This window comes from Sus scrofa, chromosome 6 (genome assembly GCF_000003025.6).
Source record: "Sus scrofa isolate TJ Tabasco breed Duroc chromosome 6, Sscrofa11.1, whole genome shotgun sequence".
NCBI classification, from domain to species: domain Eukaryota; kingdom Metazoa; phylum Chordata; class Mammalia; order Artiodactyla; family Suidae; genus Sus; species Sus scrofa.
Window position 1 is genome coordinate 48775444 of NC_010448.4, and position 19080 is coordinate 48794523.

At 51.0% G+C, this 19080-nt stretch overlaps 1 protein-coding gene across 4 annotated transcripts in view; it reads left to right on the forward strand.

The window, feature by feature from the left end:
* The window catches only part of SPTBN4 (spectrin beta, non-erythrocytic 4), an 82961-nt gene that overhangs the window by 45605 nt on the left and 18276 nt on the right, over positions 1-19080 (forward strand). For 3 of the 4 annotated variants that reach the window (XR_002344657.1, XM_021094394.1, XM_021094395.1), the window contains 3 exons: positions 2618-2764; positions 4488-4751; positions 18561-18785. Coding sequence is in view for 3 of the 4 variants with exons in the window: in XM_021094394.1 (XP_020950053.1) it covers positions 2618-2764; positions 4488-4751; positions 18561-18785 (636 nt within the window). In the remaining variant the exon portion in view is untranslated. Of the gene's footprint in view, positions 1-518; positions 656-2617; positions 2765-4487; positions 4752-18560; positions 18786-19080 lie in introns of those variants that run through there. The other variant, XM_021094396.1, reaches the window with a different exon arrangement.

A 19080-nucleotide genomic window follows, 5' to 3' on the forward strand; every position in this document is an offset into this window, starting at 1 on the left:
TCATAGCCCCCTCCCAACTCATCCATGAGAGTTGGGTGTGGAACTCGAGCCCGTTAGAGATGAGTTCAGGAGCCCCCTGTCCCCCTCCTTCCCTCTGGAGATCATTCTGGACTGAAGTCTTATAAGAGAGATACCAACCCCCCTCCCATATTTCCTGTCCCCGTATTGCTGAAGTAGCCAGGAATCTGAGCCTCTACCCATCTGAGATGATTCAGGAGCACACCGCACCCCACCCTCCTTCACGTAACGGAGGTAGCTCAGGCCCCAGCCTACCCTCCTCTCACCGCCTACCCCTGCCCTGCATTTTGATTTGGCCCAGAGGCCCCTCTCCCTTTAGATTGTTCTGGACCAAGCAGCAATCATCTGAGATGGCGCAGAACCCCCCCCCCCGCCCCCGCCATGCCTCAGGGAGGGTGGCGATTCCTTCTCAACCCGCAACTGGGGCCTGGCAGGGAGGCGGGCACGGAGGCGGGCACAGAGGCAGGCAGGGGGCGCGCGCGGGCGGGCGCGCTGCCGCGGCGCGGGGGCGGGGAAGGGGGGCGCGCGCCCGCCAGAGCCTCAGCCGTCACCACCACTGCCGCCGCGGTCGCAGTGGAGGGGCGAGACCCCGCCCGCCCGCCGCAGGGACGCCCCGCCAACGCCTCCACCACTTCAGGTCTCGGGAGCGCCCAGGGGAGGGGGCTGATGCGCGCCCCCGCCGAGGCGGGCGGGGGAAGGGGCTTGGGCGCGTGCTCGCCTACCTGCCGCGGGAGGGAGGGGCGCGGGCGGCGCGGGGGCGGGAGCCCCCAGCGTTGGAAGGGGCCCGGGCGCCGGGAGCTGTCCGCGGTGCTGCTGCGGGCGGGACTAAGGGCCCCGGTCCCAAGGGAGGGGAGCGGAAAAAGGAGGACTTTCAAGGCTACTCTCGGGGTAGTGCGGGCTTGCCCTCGGGATTAAGGGGGTCTCAACCTCTCCAGGAGGCTCTCCTCTGGGCAGTGGGGCATCTGAGATTTACCCAGGGATCGGGGGACTCTCAGTCTTTGGAGGGGCTGTTCTCTGATTCTTGCGGAATCTGTATTTAGCCTTAGATATTCGGGGCGAATCACTTTTGCGGGGGGGTTTGCCTTGGACGATGACGGTCTTGGATTTGCTTTGGGTTTGAGAGTTCTGACTTTGGGGGTTTCTCACTAGGTTGTTGGGGACTCTGGCTTTGCCCTGAGTGGTAAGGGTCGGTCACGTTTGGGGGGCTTTACCTCGATGACAGAGTACCTCTCCTTCAGGGGCTTTGCCTTCCTTATGAGCCGTGGCTGCCATTGGCGAACTCTTCCCTGCTTGTCGGAACCTGTGAATTGCGTTGGGGGATCCAGCCTTTGACTTGGCTCTAGTATGTGTGTGCATATGAGGAAGTCTGAAGCTGTCCTGGACCCCTGGGGAGCACATACATGCTCAGGGGACAAGGAGTGGGGTTTGGCCGACTGGGAATTTGTCCTTGGCTACGCCTGCAAGCTAGAGTCCCCTGCTTTTTTTTTTTTTTTTTTTTTTTTTCCAGGAGGGAGGAGGAGGATCTTGTGACTGAGGGAGGGAGGAGAAAGGGGAGGAGCAAACTGTCCCAGGTGCCAGGTTTGGTTATGAGTGGAGAGGTTCCGGCATGGGGACAAGTCTTATTGAGAGGGAGGGGTGGCTCAGAAAGCAGCCTTGCGATTGGTCCTGCTGAGGGTAGAGAGAGGGACCCACGCTTGGCTGCTTGCATTTTGGATGACTGGTTTTGTTGGTGAGTGTGGGCTCTAGAATTGGCTTTAGTTTGGGAGGGGGGCTGGCTGGAGAGGTTCTATCTGGTCCATGTTGGGGAGTCTGGTGCTAGATTTGGGGGTAGGTTCATTTGGGGAACCAGAAGGTAACCCTGACGCTTGCATTTGAAGGGTCATCGTGGTTTGGGGGAACTGTGGTCTTGGGCTGGATCCTCAAGGCTAGATTTGGAGAGTCCCTTGGGTCCAGTAGGGAGGCTGGACCTGGGTTGTGGGGGATGGGACGGGTCTACCCCAGACTGGAGGGATGGTTTTGGCGGGAACTGGACTATACACTAGTTGGGAGGTTTTTAAGGTATTCCTCTGGCCATATTGGGGGTCTGGGACTAGATATGGGAGCTTCACCTGATACCTTTGGGAAGGTGCTGGAGATCTTGAATTGGTCCTTATTGGACACAACTGAGACTGAATTGAAGGGTCTAAGTGTCACTGCCAGGGCGGGTGCAAGGCTGAACTGGAAATGAACAAAATTGGGTTGGAGGGCTTGTTTTGGAGAACTGATTTGGCTGAAGGTGGGAGGACGCTGACTGGCTCAGGAACCTTGCCTTGGGGCTTAGGGCTTATGGGAAGTCGAGAAGGGCTGCCCTGAGGACTGGGGGGCTAAGGGATGAGGCATTCCGGTGGCCCGTCTATCCATCCTCCACCCCCTAGGAAAGGGCTTGAGCTGCATACCCCCCATCCCCCAGAAAGGCCTCACTTGCAAAGGTTTTTCCATCCCACCCTCTTCTCCCTTCCCAGTCCTCCAAGCCTAGGCCTTGAACTTGGGACTGGTGGAGGGGATGGGGGACTGTGCCAGGTTGGGGGGATTGGCTGAGCCCCTCCCCCTGTCTGCACAGCTGGATGGCTGGATCCATGAGAAGATGCTGATGGCGCGGGACGGCACTCGGGAAGACGGCCACAAGCTGCATAAGAGATGGCTCCGGCACCAGGCATTCATGGCCGAGCTGGCTCAGAATAAGGAGTGGCTGGAGAAGATTGAGAGGGTGAGGATGCAGAAGGCCCCTCTGCTCATGCCCGGTGCCAGAGGCCTTCAGGAACCCACATCTCACTTCCTTCACCACCAGCCTGCTGTTCTCATATCTCTGAACTGGTTCAGATCATTTCCATGTCTGTTTCTAGCTTTGTGCCCTAGGGCAATTCATGTAACCTCTTTGAGCCTCAGTTTGCCCGTCTGTGAAATGGTCAACATCTTTCTGGATGACTGTTTCACCCCTTCCTATAATCTCCCCCACCAGGCTTCCTTCCACACCATTTGGAGCATCTGAAATGGAAAGTCAGGAGTTCCCATTGTGGCTCAGCAGTAACGAACTCAACTAGTAGCCATGAGGATGTGGGTTCAATCCCTGGCCTTGCTCAGTAGGTTAAGGATCATGTTGCCATGAGCTGTGGTGTCACAGACATGGCTGAGATCCTGCATTGCTGTGGCTGTGGTGTAGGACGGCGGCTACAGCTCTGCTTTGACCCCTAGCCTGGAACCTCCATATGCCACAGGTGCGGCCCTAAAAAGACTAAACAAATAAATAAATAAGTAAATAAAATAAACCAGAAAGTCAGGTAGACAGGTCGGGGAAGCCCTGGTTAGCTACAGTGATCTCTGGGTTCTCACTGTGTCTATGCCAGTTACCAGCTCTGGGGCCTTAGGAGGAGTGTGTTAACTTCTTTGAGCCCCAGTTTGCTCTGCTTCAAAATTAAGGAAACAATACATAGAGCTACCTCCCTGGGCTCGTGTACATAAAGTGTTTAACACAAGGCCAAGCACTCCGAGCTATAATTGCTATGGTGTTGTTATTTTTAATATGCAATATAATATATGCAGCTCTAGGCCAACACACATTGGAGCTTGACTTCAGTTTTAGAGGGACGCAGGCAGATTTTTGCTTTAAGCATCAACCCCCAAAACTGCCCCCTAGACCTGCAGCCCTGGATCCCCCCCCCACCCCACCCCCCGCCGCGCTTCTGATGCAAATGGAGACTCCCAAGTGGGCCTTAAACCCTTAAATGGCTACTGATACCCCATAAATGGTGGTACGTGGTAAAGCCCCTCTCCTTTTTTTTTTTTTTTTTGTCTTTTTGCCTTTTCTCAGGCCGCTCCCGTGGCATATGGAGGTTCCCGGGCTAGGGGTCGAATCGGAGCTGTAGCCGCCGGCCTACGCCAGAGCCACAGCAATTCGGGATCCGAGCTGCATCTTCGACCTACACCACAGCTCATGGCAACGCTGGATCCTTAGCCCACTGAGCGAGGGCAGGGATGGAACCTGCAACCTCATGGTTCCTAGTTGGATTCCTTAACTGCTGAGCCATGGGAACTCCGAGCCCCTCTCCTTGACTTTGAGTTTAATGAAGGTTTGCTCTCTCTGCCTTTGTCTCTCTATCTGTCTCTCTCTCCCCTTCTCTTTCTTATGGTCCTCTTCCCATGTTTCTGATTTTGTGCGTGTCTCTGTGTCCATCCCTCTCTGGCTGTCTGTCTCTCCTTGTCTCTATCCCACGCCTGTGTGTCTCTCTGTCTCCCTCCCCATACCTCTGTCTGTCTCTCCTTCTGTCTCTTCCCGTGGTTGCTCCCTTCTCTGCCTCCCCTCCTCATGTCTCTGTCTCTCTGGTTGTTTCCCAACTCCTTGCCTCTGTCTCTCTCCACCTCTCTCCCTGTGTTCTGTTGCCCCACCATCCACTCCCTCCCCTTCATTTCCTGCCTCCCATCGTCTGGGGCAGGAGGGCCAGCAACTGATGCAAGAGAAACCGGAGCTGGCAGCCTCGGTGCGAAAAAAGCTGGGAGAGATCCGGCAGTGCTGGGCAGAGCTGGAGAGCACCACCCAGGCCAAGGCCAGGCAGCTCTTTGAAGCCAGCAAGGCCGACCAGCTGGTTCAGAGCTTCGCCGAACTGGATAAGAAGCTCCTTCACATGGAAAGCCAGCTACAAGACGTGGACCCCGGAGGGGACCTGGCCACCGTCAATAGCCAACTCAAGAAGCTGCAGGTATGGCCTGGCTGACATAGGTGGGGGCTTTCTAGCCACAGGGGGGCCCGAAGCAGGGCCAGATCCCCCTGGAGGTATTTCAGACAGAGGGGATTTTAAGATAGGGGTTTATTTCAAGTGTGTTAGAAGGGCTAGAAGCAGAAAGGAAAAACTGAGTAGTCACTGTTGGAAGCAGCCACCACCCTTAGAGCTTAGGGTGCAAAGGAGGAGGAAGGATTTAGAGCCAAGAACAGTAGGTCGAGAACCAGCACACTGAGGGTTTCACAGCCCCTGACACCTGTTTGCTGGATAGAGAAACCACAGCTCAGAGGTAGGAGAATGGCTTTGCACAGAGTGGTAATGACATTCAGGGAGCACTTCCTCTAGCAGCCTCTGCGCTGAGCTCTCACTGACTCCTCTCAGCAATCCTGAGAGATCAGTACTATTACTATCCCCCCGAGACCAATGGGGAAACTGAGGCACAGAACAGTACCTGGCCCGAGGACACACAGCTAGCCAGCATCTCCCTTAGGAAACAGCAGCTCTCAGAGAACAGACGCAGAGTCTGCCTTGTCTTTGCTCTTAGCCCGGCAGCCGGTGGATGCTCAGTATCCATCCGTGTGATGCACTGACTGGAGGTGGGAACACAGGTGTTGCGTCTCTCCTCCCAGGGTGTGATGGCTCCTGCCTCTATGATCCAGGAACAGCACCTGAGGCTCTCGGAGGTGAACTTACTGGTTCAGGGTAGCAAGTGGCAGAGCCTGGATTCAGATCCAGCTCTCACGACTCTTTGCCACTCCTTCAGATACACCTTCTGCCTAAAAAGTACTTGACACAGGAGCTGCCACTGTGGCTCAGTGATAACGAACCCACGAGTATCCGTGAGGATGTGAGTTTGATCCCTGGCCTCGGTCAGTGGGTTAAGGATCCGCCGTTGCCATGAGCTGTGGGGTAGGTCACAGATGCAGCTGGGATCTGGCATGGCTGTGGCTGTGGTGTAGGCTGGCAGCTGTAGCTCCAGTTCGACCCCTAGTCTGGAAACCTCCATATGCCACGGGTGCAGCCCTCAAACGACAAAAAAAAAAAAAAAAAAAAAAAAAAGCTTGACACAGAGTCTGGCAGAAAAAAAAAAAGAGTCGACTGATAATAAATGACACTAATTAGTATTTATTCGTTTACCTATGCAGCAGAGCTTTACTGAGCACCCATGTCCATATGCCAGGAGCTTCTCTGGAATACAGCAGTAAGCAAACCTGACTGAAAATCACGGCCCCCTCGGGGCTTACGTTCTGGTGGGGGTGACGGACAGAGGAGCAAAGAGAGAAACCGATCTGGATAGGCTGCCAAGGGCAGGATTGCTTTCCGTAGCCCAGCGGTTCCCAGCTGCCTTGGTCTCCAGGATCTCTTTGCCTCTTAGAAATCACTGAGGTCCCCAAAGAGCTTGTCTGTGTGGATTACATCCACCATTATTTACCAGATTAAAAATTACCTGGAGCTCCCACTGTGGCTCAGTGGGTTAAGATCGCCGGCCTTGCTCAGTGGGTGAAGGATCCAGCATTGCCACATGCTACGTTGTAGGTCATGATGTGGCTCAGATCCCATGTTGCTGTGACTGTGGCAAAGCCTGGCAGCTGCAGCTCTGATTCGACCCCTAGCCTGGGAACCTCCATATGGCGCAGGTGAGGCTATTAAAAGAAAAAAAATTTTTTAATTTAAGAAAATAAATAAAAATTAAAACAGAAGTTCTGCTGTGGCACAATGGAATCTGACTACAGGCAGTTCCCTTTGTGTCTCAGTGGTTAACGAACCCCGCTCGTATCCATGAGAATGTGAGTTCGATTCCTGGCCTCGATCACTGGGTCGGGGATCTGGCATTGATGTGATCTGTGATGTGAGTTGAAAATGCAGCCCAAATCCCTTGTTGCCGTGGCTGCATAGGCCAGCGACTACAGCTCCAATTCTACCCCTAGCCTGGGAACTTCCATATGCTACAAGTGCAGCCCTAAAAAGCAAAAAAAAAAAGAATCTGACTGCAGTGGCTGGGGTCGCTGTGGAGGCTTGAGTTCAATCCCTGGCTCAGCACAGTGGGTTAAAGGATCGTGTTGTTGCAGCTGTGACTCAGATTCAACCCCTGGCCTGAGAACTTCCATATGTCGAGGATGTGGCCATTAAAAAAAAAGATTAATATATTTAAATTATTGATTTGTTTTAAAACAACAGTAATAAACCAACCACAGATTAACTCCAAAGCATTCCATCGTGAAGAACAACTGTGTTTTCCAAAGCAGCAAAAAATGTGGGCAGAAGATTGGTACTGTTGTCAGTCTTGCAGCTCCTTTTCACATCTGGCTTAAAACAGCGCTGGCTTCTCACTTCTGCTTCTGCATTCAGTCTTTTAGACCATAGCATGTGTCATATGGTCTTTGCAAAACCCTGCTATGTACCTGGGAGAGAATGAGCTCGATGAAGGCAAACAACACCTTAGCTGGGTTTTGTTTGATTGTTTGTTTTAATAGTTGTAACATTGCAAATCCCCTGAAAAGATCTTGGGAATCCCAATGTGTCCTTGGAATGCACTTTGATAACCACTGACATATGTTCTGTGCTGGCCACTGATAATGCGTCCCTCCTCCCCAGCAGCGCTATTCAGGAGGTGCTATGGTTATCCTCAATGTACACGTGAGAAAACCACAGCACAGAAAGGGTGTGTGGCTCGCCCAAAGTCACACAGCCACCAAGTGGGCATTCAGGACCATGTTAATCCCTAGCCACCCTCCTCCCCTGATACTCACAGACCATAGTGGGGAAGGTGACCGTCTCACTGGCCTCTGAAAAATCGATCACTGCCTGAGATCCGGACCTTGCTGGCTGGGCAGGTGGTGGTCACACGGGGATGACACGACCCCAGGTCTGCTCTCAGCGATTTCCCAGAATATCAGCAGAGACGAGCAGTGGCCTGGATGGTCAGACAGAGCAGAGATCATGTAGTAGAAGCAGCCAGGGGCCAAAGCGATGGAAGCTTGGGCAGGGGAGGCCAACAGATCTGGGTTTGAATCCCAGCCAGGGCACACGTGTAGACATTCTCTGAGCCTCCATATTCCCAGCTCAAGGAGGACCACACCGGTGCGGGCCTCCAAGGGCTGGGTGAAGCTGGGCCCTGGGACGTGGTGAGTTCCCAGCATATGGGGATCTGTGACTGTTAGGGTCCCAACAGGAAAAAGAAGGCACGCTCCACTGAGGATGATTTTCAGAAGGCTTATCCAAGAGCCTTGTCAAAGGTGTGAGCAGAAAATGGAAAAGCCTTGGGACTAACAGCAGGGAACCTTTACTTCCTTGGGAGGCAGGGGGTTGCCAGGCAGGTGTGGGGACCCTTAGTCAAGAATGGCAGCCGGCGGGGCCATGGGATCCTACAGCAGAAGGAAATGTGTGTGATTGGGTCACTTTGTTGTACAACAGAACTTGATGAAACATTGTAAATCAACTATACTTATTTATTTATTTATTTATTTTGTTTTGCTTTTTAGGGCCACACCCAAGGCATATGGGGTTCCCAGGCTAGGGGTCAAATCGGAGCTGTAGCCTCTGGCCTTCACGCCAGATCCAAGCCGTGTCTGTGACCTACACCACAGCTCACGGCAACGCTGGATCCTTAACCCCCTAAGCAAGGCCAGGGATCGAACCCACAACCTCATGACTCCTAGTCAGATTCATTTCCACTTCACCATGATGGGAACTCCAACTATACTTGGATTAAAATAAATAAATAAATAAAGGGATGGCAGCTGGGGAGTTCCTGCTGTGCTACAATGGGACCGATGGCATCTTGGGAGTGCTAGGATGTTAGATTCTATCCCTGGCATTGCTGCAGCTGCAGCTTAGGTCGCAACTGCAGCTTGGATCTGATCCCTGGCCCAGGAACTCCATGAAAACAAACAAACAAACAGAAGGAATGGCATCTGGCCCTTGTTGCTGCTTCAGGGAAGAGACAGGAAGTGTTACCCTGGATTCCGTCTCCCCTCTCCTGTCTGCCCCCCTCAGTCCACAGGGCTGACCTCATGAGTGCAGTCCCACAAGGCCCCACACTCGGTTTTGGGGGGTTTTTTGTTTTGTTTTTTTAGGGCCACACCCGTGGCATATGGAAGTTTCCAGGCTAGGGGGTCACATCAGAGCTATAGCCCATGGCAACTCTGGATCCTTAACCAACTGGGGCCGGGGGGCCAGGGATAGAACCCACATCTTCATGGGTACTAGTTGGGTTCATCTCCGAGGAGCTGCAGCGGGCCCTCCAGCATACATTTTTATGCTCTGCTGTCCTCTTTGGAAATCCTCAACATTCAAATCAAGGGACCTGCCTTTTCATTTTGCACTGGGTCCTGCAAACTGCGGAGCCAGTCCTGACCCCAGCCCACCTGGAAGCCAGACGGCAGGGGAGCCAATAGCCATCCAAACAGGTCAGCCCCCCAGGGCACAGAACGGGGGCGGGGCGGGGGGGGAGAAGCTTAGACTGTGGGTCAGGAGCGGCCAGCGAAGACCTCCAGCCCAGCAGTAACTATTACTGGGATTGTCAGTCATTTTACGATGATCGCTTACTCTTCCCCAAAGCCTAGGGCAGTGGGTGTGGGTTTGAATCAGAGCTCTGACACTTTGCCAGGTATGTGATGTGGGGCACATGGCTTTGCCTCTACTCTGAGCCTCTGATGCCGCCTTCGTGTGACGGGAAGGACCCTATAGCTAAGCTCCTCGGTGACAGCGGGACTATGGGAGGCGGCAGACACCAAGGTCAAGGCTGTGGATGCTGGAGCCTGGCTGACTTACCAAATGGGTGACATGAAATTATTTCTCATTTTTGTGCATTTCTTCTTCAGTAAAATGGGCCAATCCCAGTAGGGACTTCGTACGCACACTGTGATGATTACAAGGCATGATGGGTGGTTTCAGAATCGCTGACCCAGTAAATCTGAGAGACAGTGCTTGTTTACAAGTTTTAAAATTTTAATTGTCTTCAGCTGAAGAGAACATCATCACTACACCGTGGTCAAAAGCTGGGTTATTTCTTTCCCTTCCGTAGATTATGTCATTTGTGTTGAAATAGTTGTTTCATTTGTTTTTGATTATATTTTCGTTTCGTTTCGGCATTTCCCCCCATGCATATAGTTTTTTTAAAAAAAATGTACTACCATAGTTCCCGTCATGGCTCAGTGGTTAACGAATCCGACTAGGAACCATGAGGTTTCAGGTTTGATCCCTGGCCTTGCTCAGTGGGTTAAGGATCCGGTGTTGCCGTGAGCTGTGGTGTAGGTTGCAGATGCAGCTCGGATCCCACGTTGCTGTGGCTCTGGCGAAGGCCGGTGGCTACAGCTCCGATTCGACCCCTAGCCTGGGAACCTCCATATCCTTCTGCGGGTGTGGCCCTAGAAATGGCAAAAAGATTAAAAAAAAAAAATGTACCACAGTAACAAATCAGATAGTATGCATGAGGATGTGGGTTCGATCCCTGGCCTCACTCAGTGGGTTAAGGATTCGGCGTTGCAGTGAGCTGTGGTGTAGGTCACAGACACGGCCCAGATCTGGTGTGGCTGTGGCTATGGTGTAGGCTGGCAGCTGCAGCTCTGATTTGACCCCTTGCCTGGGAACCTCCATATGCTGCAGGTGCAGTCCTAAAAAGACAAAAAGTAAAAATAAAAAGCTGTGCTGGGGGGGATGCTCTGTGAAGCATTAATGTGGTGCCAAAAGTTGGAGCTGGCTACAGTTCACCTGACGCTGACGGACTTGCCCCAGTTCTCAGGTCATTTAATGCTGTCCGCCCAGCAGCAAATGAGAGCTCCTGACCCCTACTCATCAACACTTGGTATTGTCAGGCTTTTGTTTTGTTTTGTTTTTTTGCCATTTTCTTTGGCCGCTCTCGCGGCATATGGAGGTTCCCAGGCTAGGGGTCTAATCGGAGCTGTAGCAGCCGGCTTACGCCACAGCCACAGCAACGCGGGATCCGAGCCACATCTGCAACCTGCACCACAGCTCACGGCAACACCAGATCCTTAACCCACTGAAGGCCAGGGATCAAACCCGCAACCTCATGGTTCCTAGTCGGATTCATTAACTACTGAGCCACGATGGGAACTCCTGTCAGACTTTTTAGATGTTTTCCCTGTCTGATGGATGGGAAGTGTATCTCACGGTGGTCTTTTTTTTTTCTTCTTCTTCTTCCTGTAGTCTTTGCTTTTGCATTTTGGGGAGCATGCATGACCTCGAGTGTCCTTATCTCCCTTTTTGGCCATTTAGGTTTCAAAGGGAGGGTTTGGGGCCTCCTGCCCTAAACCAGTGCAGAGTCCCTCTCTGTACTCTGTTCCCTGCACATGGGGGTTCAGCCCCACCAGGCCCTGGAGACCATGAAGTGGGGTCCCCTTTGTTTAAAGGAGAGACAGCCCCAGGGCAGACAGGAGACTGGCCCCGGGGTCACACAGCAATGGGCAGGCCCCAGCTCAGGACTCCTGGGCTAATTCCCCAGCAGAGGGAGCACGAGGTGGGCAGTGACTCAATGGGCCAAGGCCCCCAGATGTAGCCCAGCTGAGCCTAAGAAGCTGCCACTGGGGAGAAAGGCCTCCCTGCTGCCTGGGGAGAAAGGCTTCCCTGCTGCCCCTGGGCCCGCCTGAGAGCCCAGGCCTGGGCGTGCGCAGGAGGGAGGGTGTCGTCCAGCTGGGCACACTTCCTGGCTGCCCCGCCCCTCAGGCTGCCAGGGCCAGGCTCAGCTGGGGGAGGTGCTGGCTCAGGGTCTGAGGCGCGGGATGTGAGTGATCCGTCCCCCTCTGCTTCATCGGAGCCTGTCTCCCACTCCTGCTCCTCCAGTTCCTCTGTGTCTGTTTCTTTTAATTTTCTTTCTCCCATCTCTCTGTCTCTCTCTGTACCTGTCTCAGTGCCTCTGTTTTTTTTTTTTTTTTGTCTTTTTAGGGCCACACCTAAAGTATATGAAAGTTCCCAGCTACAGAACTGTAGCTGCTGCTCTACGCCACAACCATGGCAACGTGGGATCCAAGCTGTGTCTGCGACCTACACCAGAGCTCACAGCAACGCCGGATCCTTAACCCACCGGGTGAGGCCAGGGATCAAACCTGCATCCTCATGGATACTAGTTGGATTCGTTTCTGCTGAGCCACGATGGGAACTCCCCATGCCTCTTTATCTCTGTCTTACTCTCTTCTCTCGTCTCTTTTTATTCCAATTCTCCATCTTTCTCCCCCCCCCCACCTTTTCTTTATGACCACACCCATGGCGTGGGGAGGTTCCAGGGCCAGGGGTCAAACCCACAGCACAGCAGTGACAATGCCAGGTCCCTAACCCGCTGAGCCACCAGGGAACTCTTCTTCCCCTCTCCCTTGATCTCTCCTTTTCCCTGTGTCCTCCTCATGTCCTTCCCCTTGTCCCCCATCCCAGCTGCTACAGCGGCCTTCCTAGAACCCCACCTCCCAGGTCTAGGCCACATGACCGAGTCTTCCTGCAGGGCCTCCGCCAATTGTCCTTCCTGGCTGAGTGGCCAGATGGTGGAGTCCTGGGCCCCTGCTTTTCCAGTCTCCGGGGGCCTGACCAGCTGGTCTGGCTCAGCCACCAGTTCTTGCTTGGGGAGGGTTGGGGAGAGCTGGGCTCCTGCCACCTGAGGGGGACCAACCAGGGGAAAATGCACTGGAGGCTTTGCAGCTGCTGGGCTGGATCCCTGGGGACTCCTTGCCTCCCCCGCCCTCAGCAAGGCTCTTTTTCTGGCCAAGGAAACACCCTCTTCCCTCCTTTTCATCCGTGGTCCAGCATTCTTTCGTCTAGCTCAGCATGGCCAGGGGAAGAGTCCAGAGTCCGGAGCTACACTGTCCAGAGTTTGAATCCCCTTTGTACTCCCATGTGACTGATGGCACATAACCCCATCTTTCTGAGTCTGATTGTCCCCGATTAGGGAAAAGCAGAGTGACTGAGGGCCACTAGGGTTTTGTGGTCACATGGTCCTGGGTTCAGATTCTGGATTGTGCAGTTTTTCCTCTGGACCAGGCATTGTTCCTCTCTGAGCCTCAGTTTCACCAACTGGAATATGGGAAGGCAGCAGGTGGGTCCGAGTATGAGTCAGGTTGATGTGGGGGTCAGGGCTTGCCTGTCATCATGTGACAAAGCACCTGAAGCTTTTTGGGAAGTAGCTACCTCTGTTTTTTTTTCTCTTGGTTTTTTACCTTTAATGACTTTTTAAAAAATGAAATAGAGTTCTGTACCATAAAATGCACCCTTTTTAAAAAATTTAAATATATTTGAGGAGTTCCCATTGTGGTGCAGTAGATTAGGAATCCCAGAGTTCCCGTTGTGGCACAGCAGAAACGAATCCAACTAGTATCCATAAAGATGCGGGTTCGATCCCTGGCCTCTCTCAGTTGGTCGGGGATCCAGTGTTGCTGTGAGCTGTGGTCGCAGATTCGGCTCCAGTCCTGAATGGCTGTGGCTGTGGCTGTGGTGTAGGCTGGCAGCTGCAGCCCCAATTCGACCCCTAGCCTAGGAACTTCCACATGCTGTGAGTTTGGCCCTAAAAAGACAAAAAAAAAAAAAAAAAAAAAAAAAAAAAAAAAAAAAAAAAGACAAAGAGTTAGTGTTTTCATCCCTGCTAATCTGAGCCATGAAAGACGCTATTTGGAATTATTTTAATTTGCATTTTCCTAAACATTGAAGGAAACTAAACATGTTATTGTGTGTTTAATGACCATTGTAATTCTGTATCCTTTGCCCATGATTTCAAGAAAGGATACAGATTATAAGGAGTTCCCGTCATGGCACAGCAGAAATGCATCCAACTAGGAACCATGAGGTTGTGGGTTCGATCCCTGACCTCACTCAGTCAGTTAAGGATCCGGCGTTGCCGTGAGCTGTAGTGTAGGTCGCAGACGCAGCTTGGATCTGACGTTGCTGTGGCTGTGGTGTAGGCAGGCAGGTGCAGCTCAGATTGAATCTCTGGCCTGAGGAATCTCCATATGCCAGAGGTACAGCCCTAAAAAGACAAAAGACAAAAAGAAAAAGAAAAAGAAAAGATACACATTGTAAATAGGTGTTTAAAATACGTGGCATTTGTGTAGAAGCAGACGAGTGGCAGCCCCTAGAGTTATGTCATCTCAGGTCTCATGGGCACTTGCTGGAGCAGTGGTGAAGAGGTCTTCATTTCAGGGGAACTGGAACTTAGAACGGCAGCATTTCAGACTGTATTGGAGTTTCCTGACCGCTAATGCATTTTTACTTTTCTATATATCTGCAAGAATTTTCTTAGGGAAAAATTTGGCGGAGGACTATTTCACTTTTCTCTGATTTCTGCCACTTATAATTGTGCCCTTTAAAAATTTTCCATCATCATGGAGTTCCCGTCGTGGCGCAGTGGTTAACGAGTCCGACTAGGAATCATGAGGTTGCGGGTTCGATCCCTGGCCTTGCTCAATGGGTTAAGGATCCGGTGTTGCTTTGAGCTGTGGTGTAGGTTGCAGACATGGCTCGGATCCCGCATTGCTGTGGCTCTGGCGTAGGCCAGCGGTACTGCTCCGATTAAGCCCCTAGCCTGGGAACCTCCATATGCCACGGGAGCAGTCCTAGAAAAGGCAAAAAGACAAAAAAACAAATTTCCATCATCCATGGTTTTGACTTGTGATAAGGTTTGATTTTTACAGACTGTAAACTGTATCAGCTGGGACTCTTTGGGCTGCAGTTCAGAGGATGAACTAAAGGGGATGCTGTTGCTCTCCTAGATAAAAGATCCAGGGGCTGTGAGCTTGGGGCATGGCTGGATCAGGTCCTCAAATTCTGTTCTTAGGAATCTGTCTTTGTATCTGCACTCTGACGTGTTGGCCTCATCATCAGGAAGACTGTTCCATTTTGGTGACAAAACTGTCCCCAGTATCCTAGGCCTATGTTCTGACAGCTTTAGGAACACAATGAGAAGGAGACCACCTCTTTTGAGCTCATGCTTTTCCAACAAAAGTAGGAAGAGTTTTCACTGGCTGGTCTTAGGTCACATGCCATCTATTACCCAGTCTTTGTGGCCAGGGTTATTCAGTGTTCTCATTGGCCAGGCCTGAGTCACGTGGCCATCCTTGGGCCACTGACTTTCATCAGCCCTTTAGGAAGCTGGAAGAGTTTTCACTGGTCCAGTTTAGGTAACATGACTATCTCTCACCCAATCCCTGTAGCTAGAATGATTTCAGTGTTCTGATTGGCCAGGTTTGGATCATGTGGCCACTTTTGGCCCTCTAGGTTTTATTATTGTTATTTTTATCTTATTCTATTAAGAAGCTCAGGAGGGAGTTCCAGTCCTGGCTCAGTGGTTAACAAACCCTACCATTATCCATGAGGACATGGGTTCGATCCCTGGCCTTGTTCAGTGAGTTAGGGATCCAGCATTGCCGTGAGCTGTGGTGTAGGCCAGCAGCAACAGCTCCAATTTGACCCCCTAGCCTGGAAACCTCCATATGCCTCAGGTGAAGCTCTAATAAGACAGAAGAAGAAAAAAAAAAAAAAAAAAAAAGAAGAAGAAGAAGCAGCAGCTTAGGAGCTGACCACCTTTCAGTTTCTGAGAAGGAAGGGACTGATACTGGATAGGCAGCAAAACCAACACCTCTGCACTACAGAACCTAGCAAGGAAAGTCTTGACTTGGTTCTTAAATTTTGAGCTCTGGGTTGCAGTCTTTTGCTGTAATCTGTTACCACTTAATTTCATTATTGTTATTTTGTTTTCATTTCTTTTTTTTTTTTTTTTTTTGTCTTTTTTGTTGTTGTTGTTATTGTTGTTGTTGTTGCTATTTCTTGGGCCGCTGCCGCGGCATATGGAGGTTCCCAGGCTAGGGGTCAAATCGGAGCTGTAGCCTCAGGCCTACGCCAGAGCCACAGCAACGCGGGATCCAAGCCGCGTCTGCGACCTACACCACAGCTCACGGCAACGCCGGATCGTTAACCCACTGAGCAAGGGCAGGGACCGAACCCGCAACCTCATGGTTCCTAGTCGGATTCGTTAACCACTGCGCCACGACGGGAACTCCTGTTTTCATTTCTATATTTCCCCCATCTGTTTAGAATCACAAAGTAATATATAAATATATTCTTTTGGTAAAAGATGCTACTAACCTAGAAGTCTTCCTTCAATATGCCTCCTGATCCCACACTCCAAAGGGAACCTCAATTATTATTTGGTCTGCATCCTTATAGACCTCTTCCTATGAGTTAACAGATGTACCTATATGGATTATTAATGGTTTTACTTCGTTTCCCATGTTTAGTTTAAATTCTTGAATAAATATTATGGTTCAAAATGAAAAGCTATATTAAACACTCCTACGTGCAGTCTCTACTTCATCCCTGTCCCCATTCACTAAGTTCTCATCCCTTCAATAGGTAGCATCTGTTTTTAATTTCTTGTGTATTTCAATGGAAATGTTATGCATCTGAGGCCCACTACAACTATCTATTCATAAGTTTGTTCTAAATTTTTTTTTTCCCTCTGAACAGTAAGGCTTGTGTATTATTCCATACTGATGTGGTAATGTGGATTTGTTTAACCATTTCACTCTCTCTTTTTTTTTTTTTTTTTTTTGTCTTTTTTAGGGCTACATCTGCAGCATATGGATGTTCCCAGGCTCAGGGTCGAATCTGAGCTGTAGCTGCCGGCCTACACCACAACCAATGGCAACGTGGGATCCGGGCCACATCGGCACCCTACAGCACAGAACACGGCAACACCAGATTCTTAACCCACTGAGGGAGGCCGGGGATCAAACCCTCATCCTCATAGATACTAGTCGGATTTGTTTCTGCTGAGCCACAAGGGGAATGCCCCATTTCACTCTTTTTTGTTTGGTTGTTTTGTTTTTTGGCTGCCCCAGGGCATATGGATTTCTGGGCCGGGGATCAGATCTGAGCCACTGTCTCGACCTATGCCGAAGCTGCGGCAATGCCAGATCCTGAACCCACTGTGCTGGGCCAAGGATCAAACCTGCCTCCCAGGACTCCAGAGATGCCACCCGTCCTATTGTGCCACAGAGGGAACTCCTAGCCATTTTACTCTTGAATGGCACTGAGTTTGTTTCCAAATATCTCTGCTACAATGAACACCCTTGGACAAACATCTCTGTTCCTATGTGCCAGCACTTCTTTGAATACATGCCTAGAAGGGAAAGTGCTGGGTCAAAGCATTTTGACACATTTTGCATTTTGGTAGGACCTCCCAAACTGCCTTCCAAAAAGTCTCTACTAATTTATACCACTGACAGTGGCTGTGTGTGCCCACTTCCCTATATCTTTGCCAGCACTAGATAGTATCTGTCTTAAGATTTTTGCCAATCTGATAAATAGAAAAGGATTCCTGGTTTTAATCTGTATTATCCTGCTGCTTAGTGAGACTGGACATCTTTTCATGTGCTTATTTTTTTTCTTCTTTGTGTTGCCTCCTCACATCCGACGCCCATTTCTCTTTGGGGCAAGCTCTCTTTGCTGATATCATTCATTTGTGCATTGAACAATCTCAATTGAAGGCCTATTACATGCCAGGCACTGTTCTAGGAACTCAGAAACTCACATTCTAAAAGCAGGAGACCAATTTTAAAAACTCACAGGCGTTCCCATTGTGGCACAGTGGAATCAAATCTGACTAGTATCCATGAGGATGCGGGTTCCATCCCAGGTCTTGCTCAGTGGGTTAAGGATCCAGTGTTGCCATGAGCTGTGGTGTAGGTCGCAGACGGAGGCCAGCAGCTACAGCTCTGATTTGACCCTAGCCTGGGAACTTCCATATGTTGCACCGTGGCCCTAAAAAGAAAAAAAAAAAAAAAAAAAAAAAAAAAAAACCTCACAAGTAAAGACAGAGTTATTCTATGGTGGTGAAGTGCCAGCCGTGGAGCCAAAAGGAGCAGGATAAAGGGGAATTCTTTTACTGTTGAAGAAACTAGCTCCTTGCTCTAACATGTATTAAATAAATATTCTTCAAATTTGCCATTTGCCTTTAAATCTAGAAATTTTGGTTGATGCAAAAGTATTTTATATGGCCAGATTTATAAATCTTTCCCTTTATGGTTTGTACGCTTGGAAAGATTTTTCTCCATCCCAAGATTATCAAAGCGTTTGCCCAGGTTTTCTTGGTATGCCTCATGGGTTTACTTATTCCACCTAAGTCTTTAATCCATCTGGAATTGGTTTCAGCATAAAGAGCGAGGAAGGGATCCAGCTAAATTGGTCAGCCACTTGGCCCCTGACCATTTACTGAATAATCCATCCTTTCCTTGGAGATTGGAAACGGCATCTATAAACTGTAGGAATCCTCCTGTGTATTTGCGTCTGCGTTTGCACTTTCTGTCTATCCCTGTGGCACTTCAGCCATTTAAATCTCTATAGCTTTGTGTTTATTTTTGATATTTGGAAAGGCTGAATCTGGACAAATTACCTAACTTTTCTGGGCCTCAGTTTCCTCCTCTGTAAAACAGGGATACTAGCAACCTTGAAAGGGTTTCCCGAGAACTAATAAACTAATGGACGCTTTAGTCCAGGGGGTCAGGTAAGCCTCTTTGAAAAGATAATATTTGAGCTGAAATCTGATAGACAGGGAAGAGCATGCTGAGCAGAGGGAACAGCAACAGCAGAGGCCCTGAGGCAGGAGCTAGCTTAGTGGGTTGCAGAATCAGCGAGGAGGGCAATGCTTCTGGAACAATTGAGCAAGGCGAGAGTGGAATAGCTGGCCGCGGCCAGGGGTTTGGCTGTCACCAGAAAGGTGCTGGAATTGGAATACCACAGCGGGTTCCGGGTGTGTGTGTGGCGGGGGGGGCTGACCCCGCGCTGTCCCCACAGTCGATGGAGTCGCAGGTGGAGGAGTGGTACCGCGAGGTGGGAGAGTTGCAGGCGCAGACCGCGGCGCTGCCTCTGGAGCCGGCGAGCAAGGAGCTGGTGGGCGAGCGGCAGAACGCGGTGGGCGAGCGCCTGGTGCGTCTGCTCGAGCCGCTGCAGGAGCGCCGCCGCCTGCTGCTCGCCTCCAAGGAGCTGCACCAGGTGGCGCACGACCTCGACGATGAGCTGGTGAGGATCCGCGCGGGGATCCGGGGCGGGGCCAGGGTAAGGGCCGGGGGTGTGCGAGGATGGGGCGGGCAGAGGGGGCGGAGACTGGGAGGGGGCGGGCCGTGGGACCTTGCGGGTTCAAGGGTGGCGACGGCTGGAAGACCTACCCACTGATACAATGATAGAGCCAGTCATTCAACCCTTAACTTTTTAATTTACTCATTCATTCATTCGTTCGTTCTCATGTCATTAACACTTTAAATCGTTGATTTAGCCATGGTCGTTGATTTATTTATCTACTCATCCTTTATTTCTT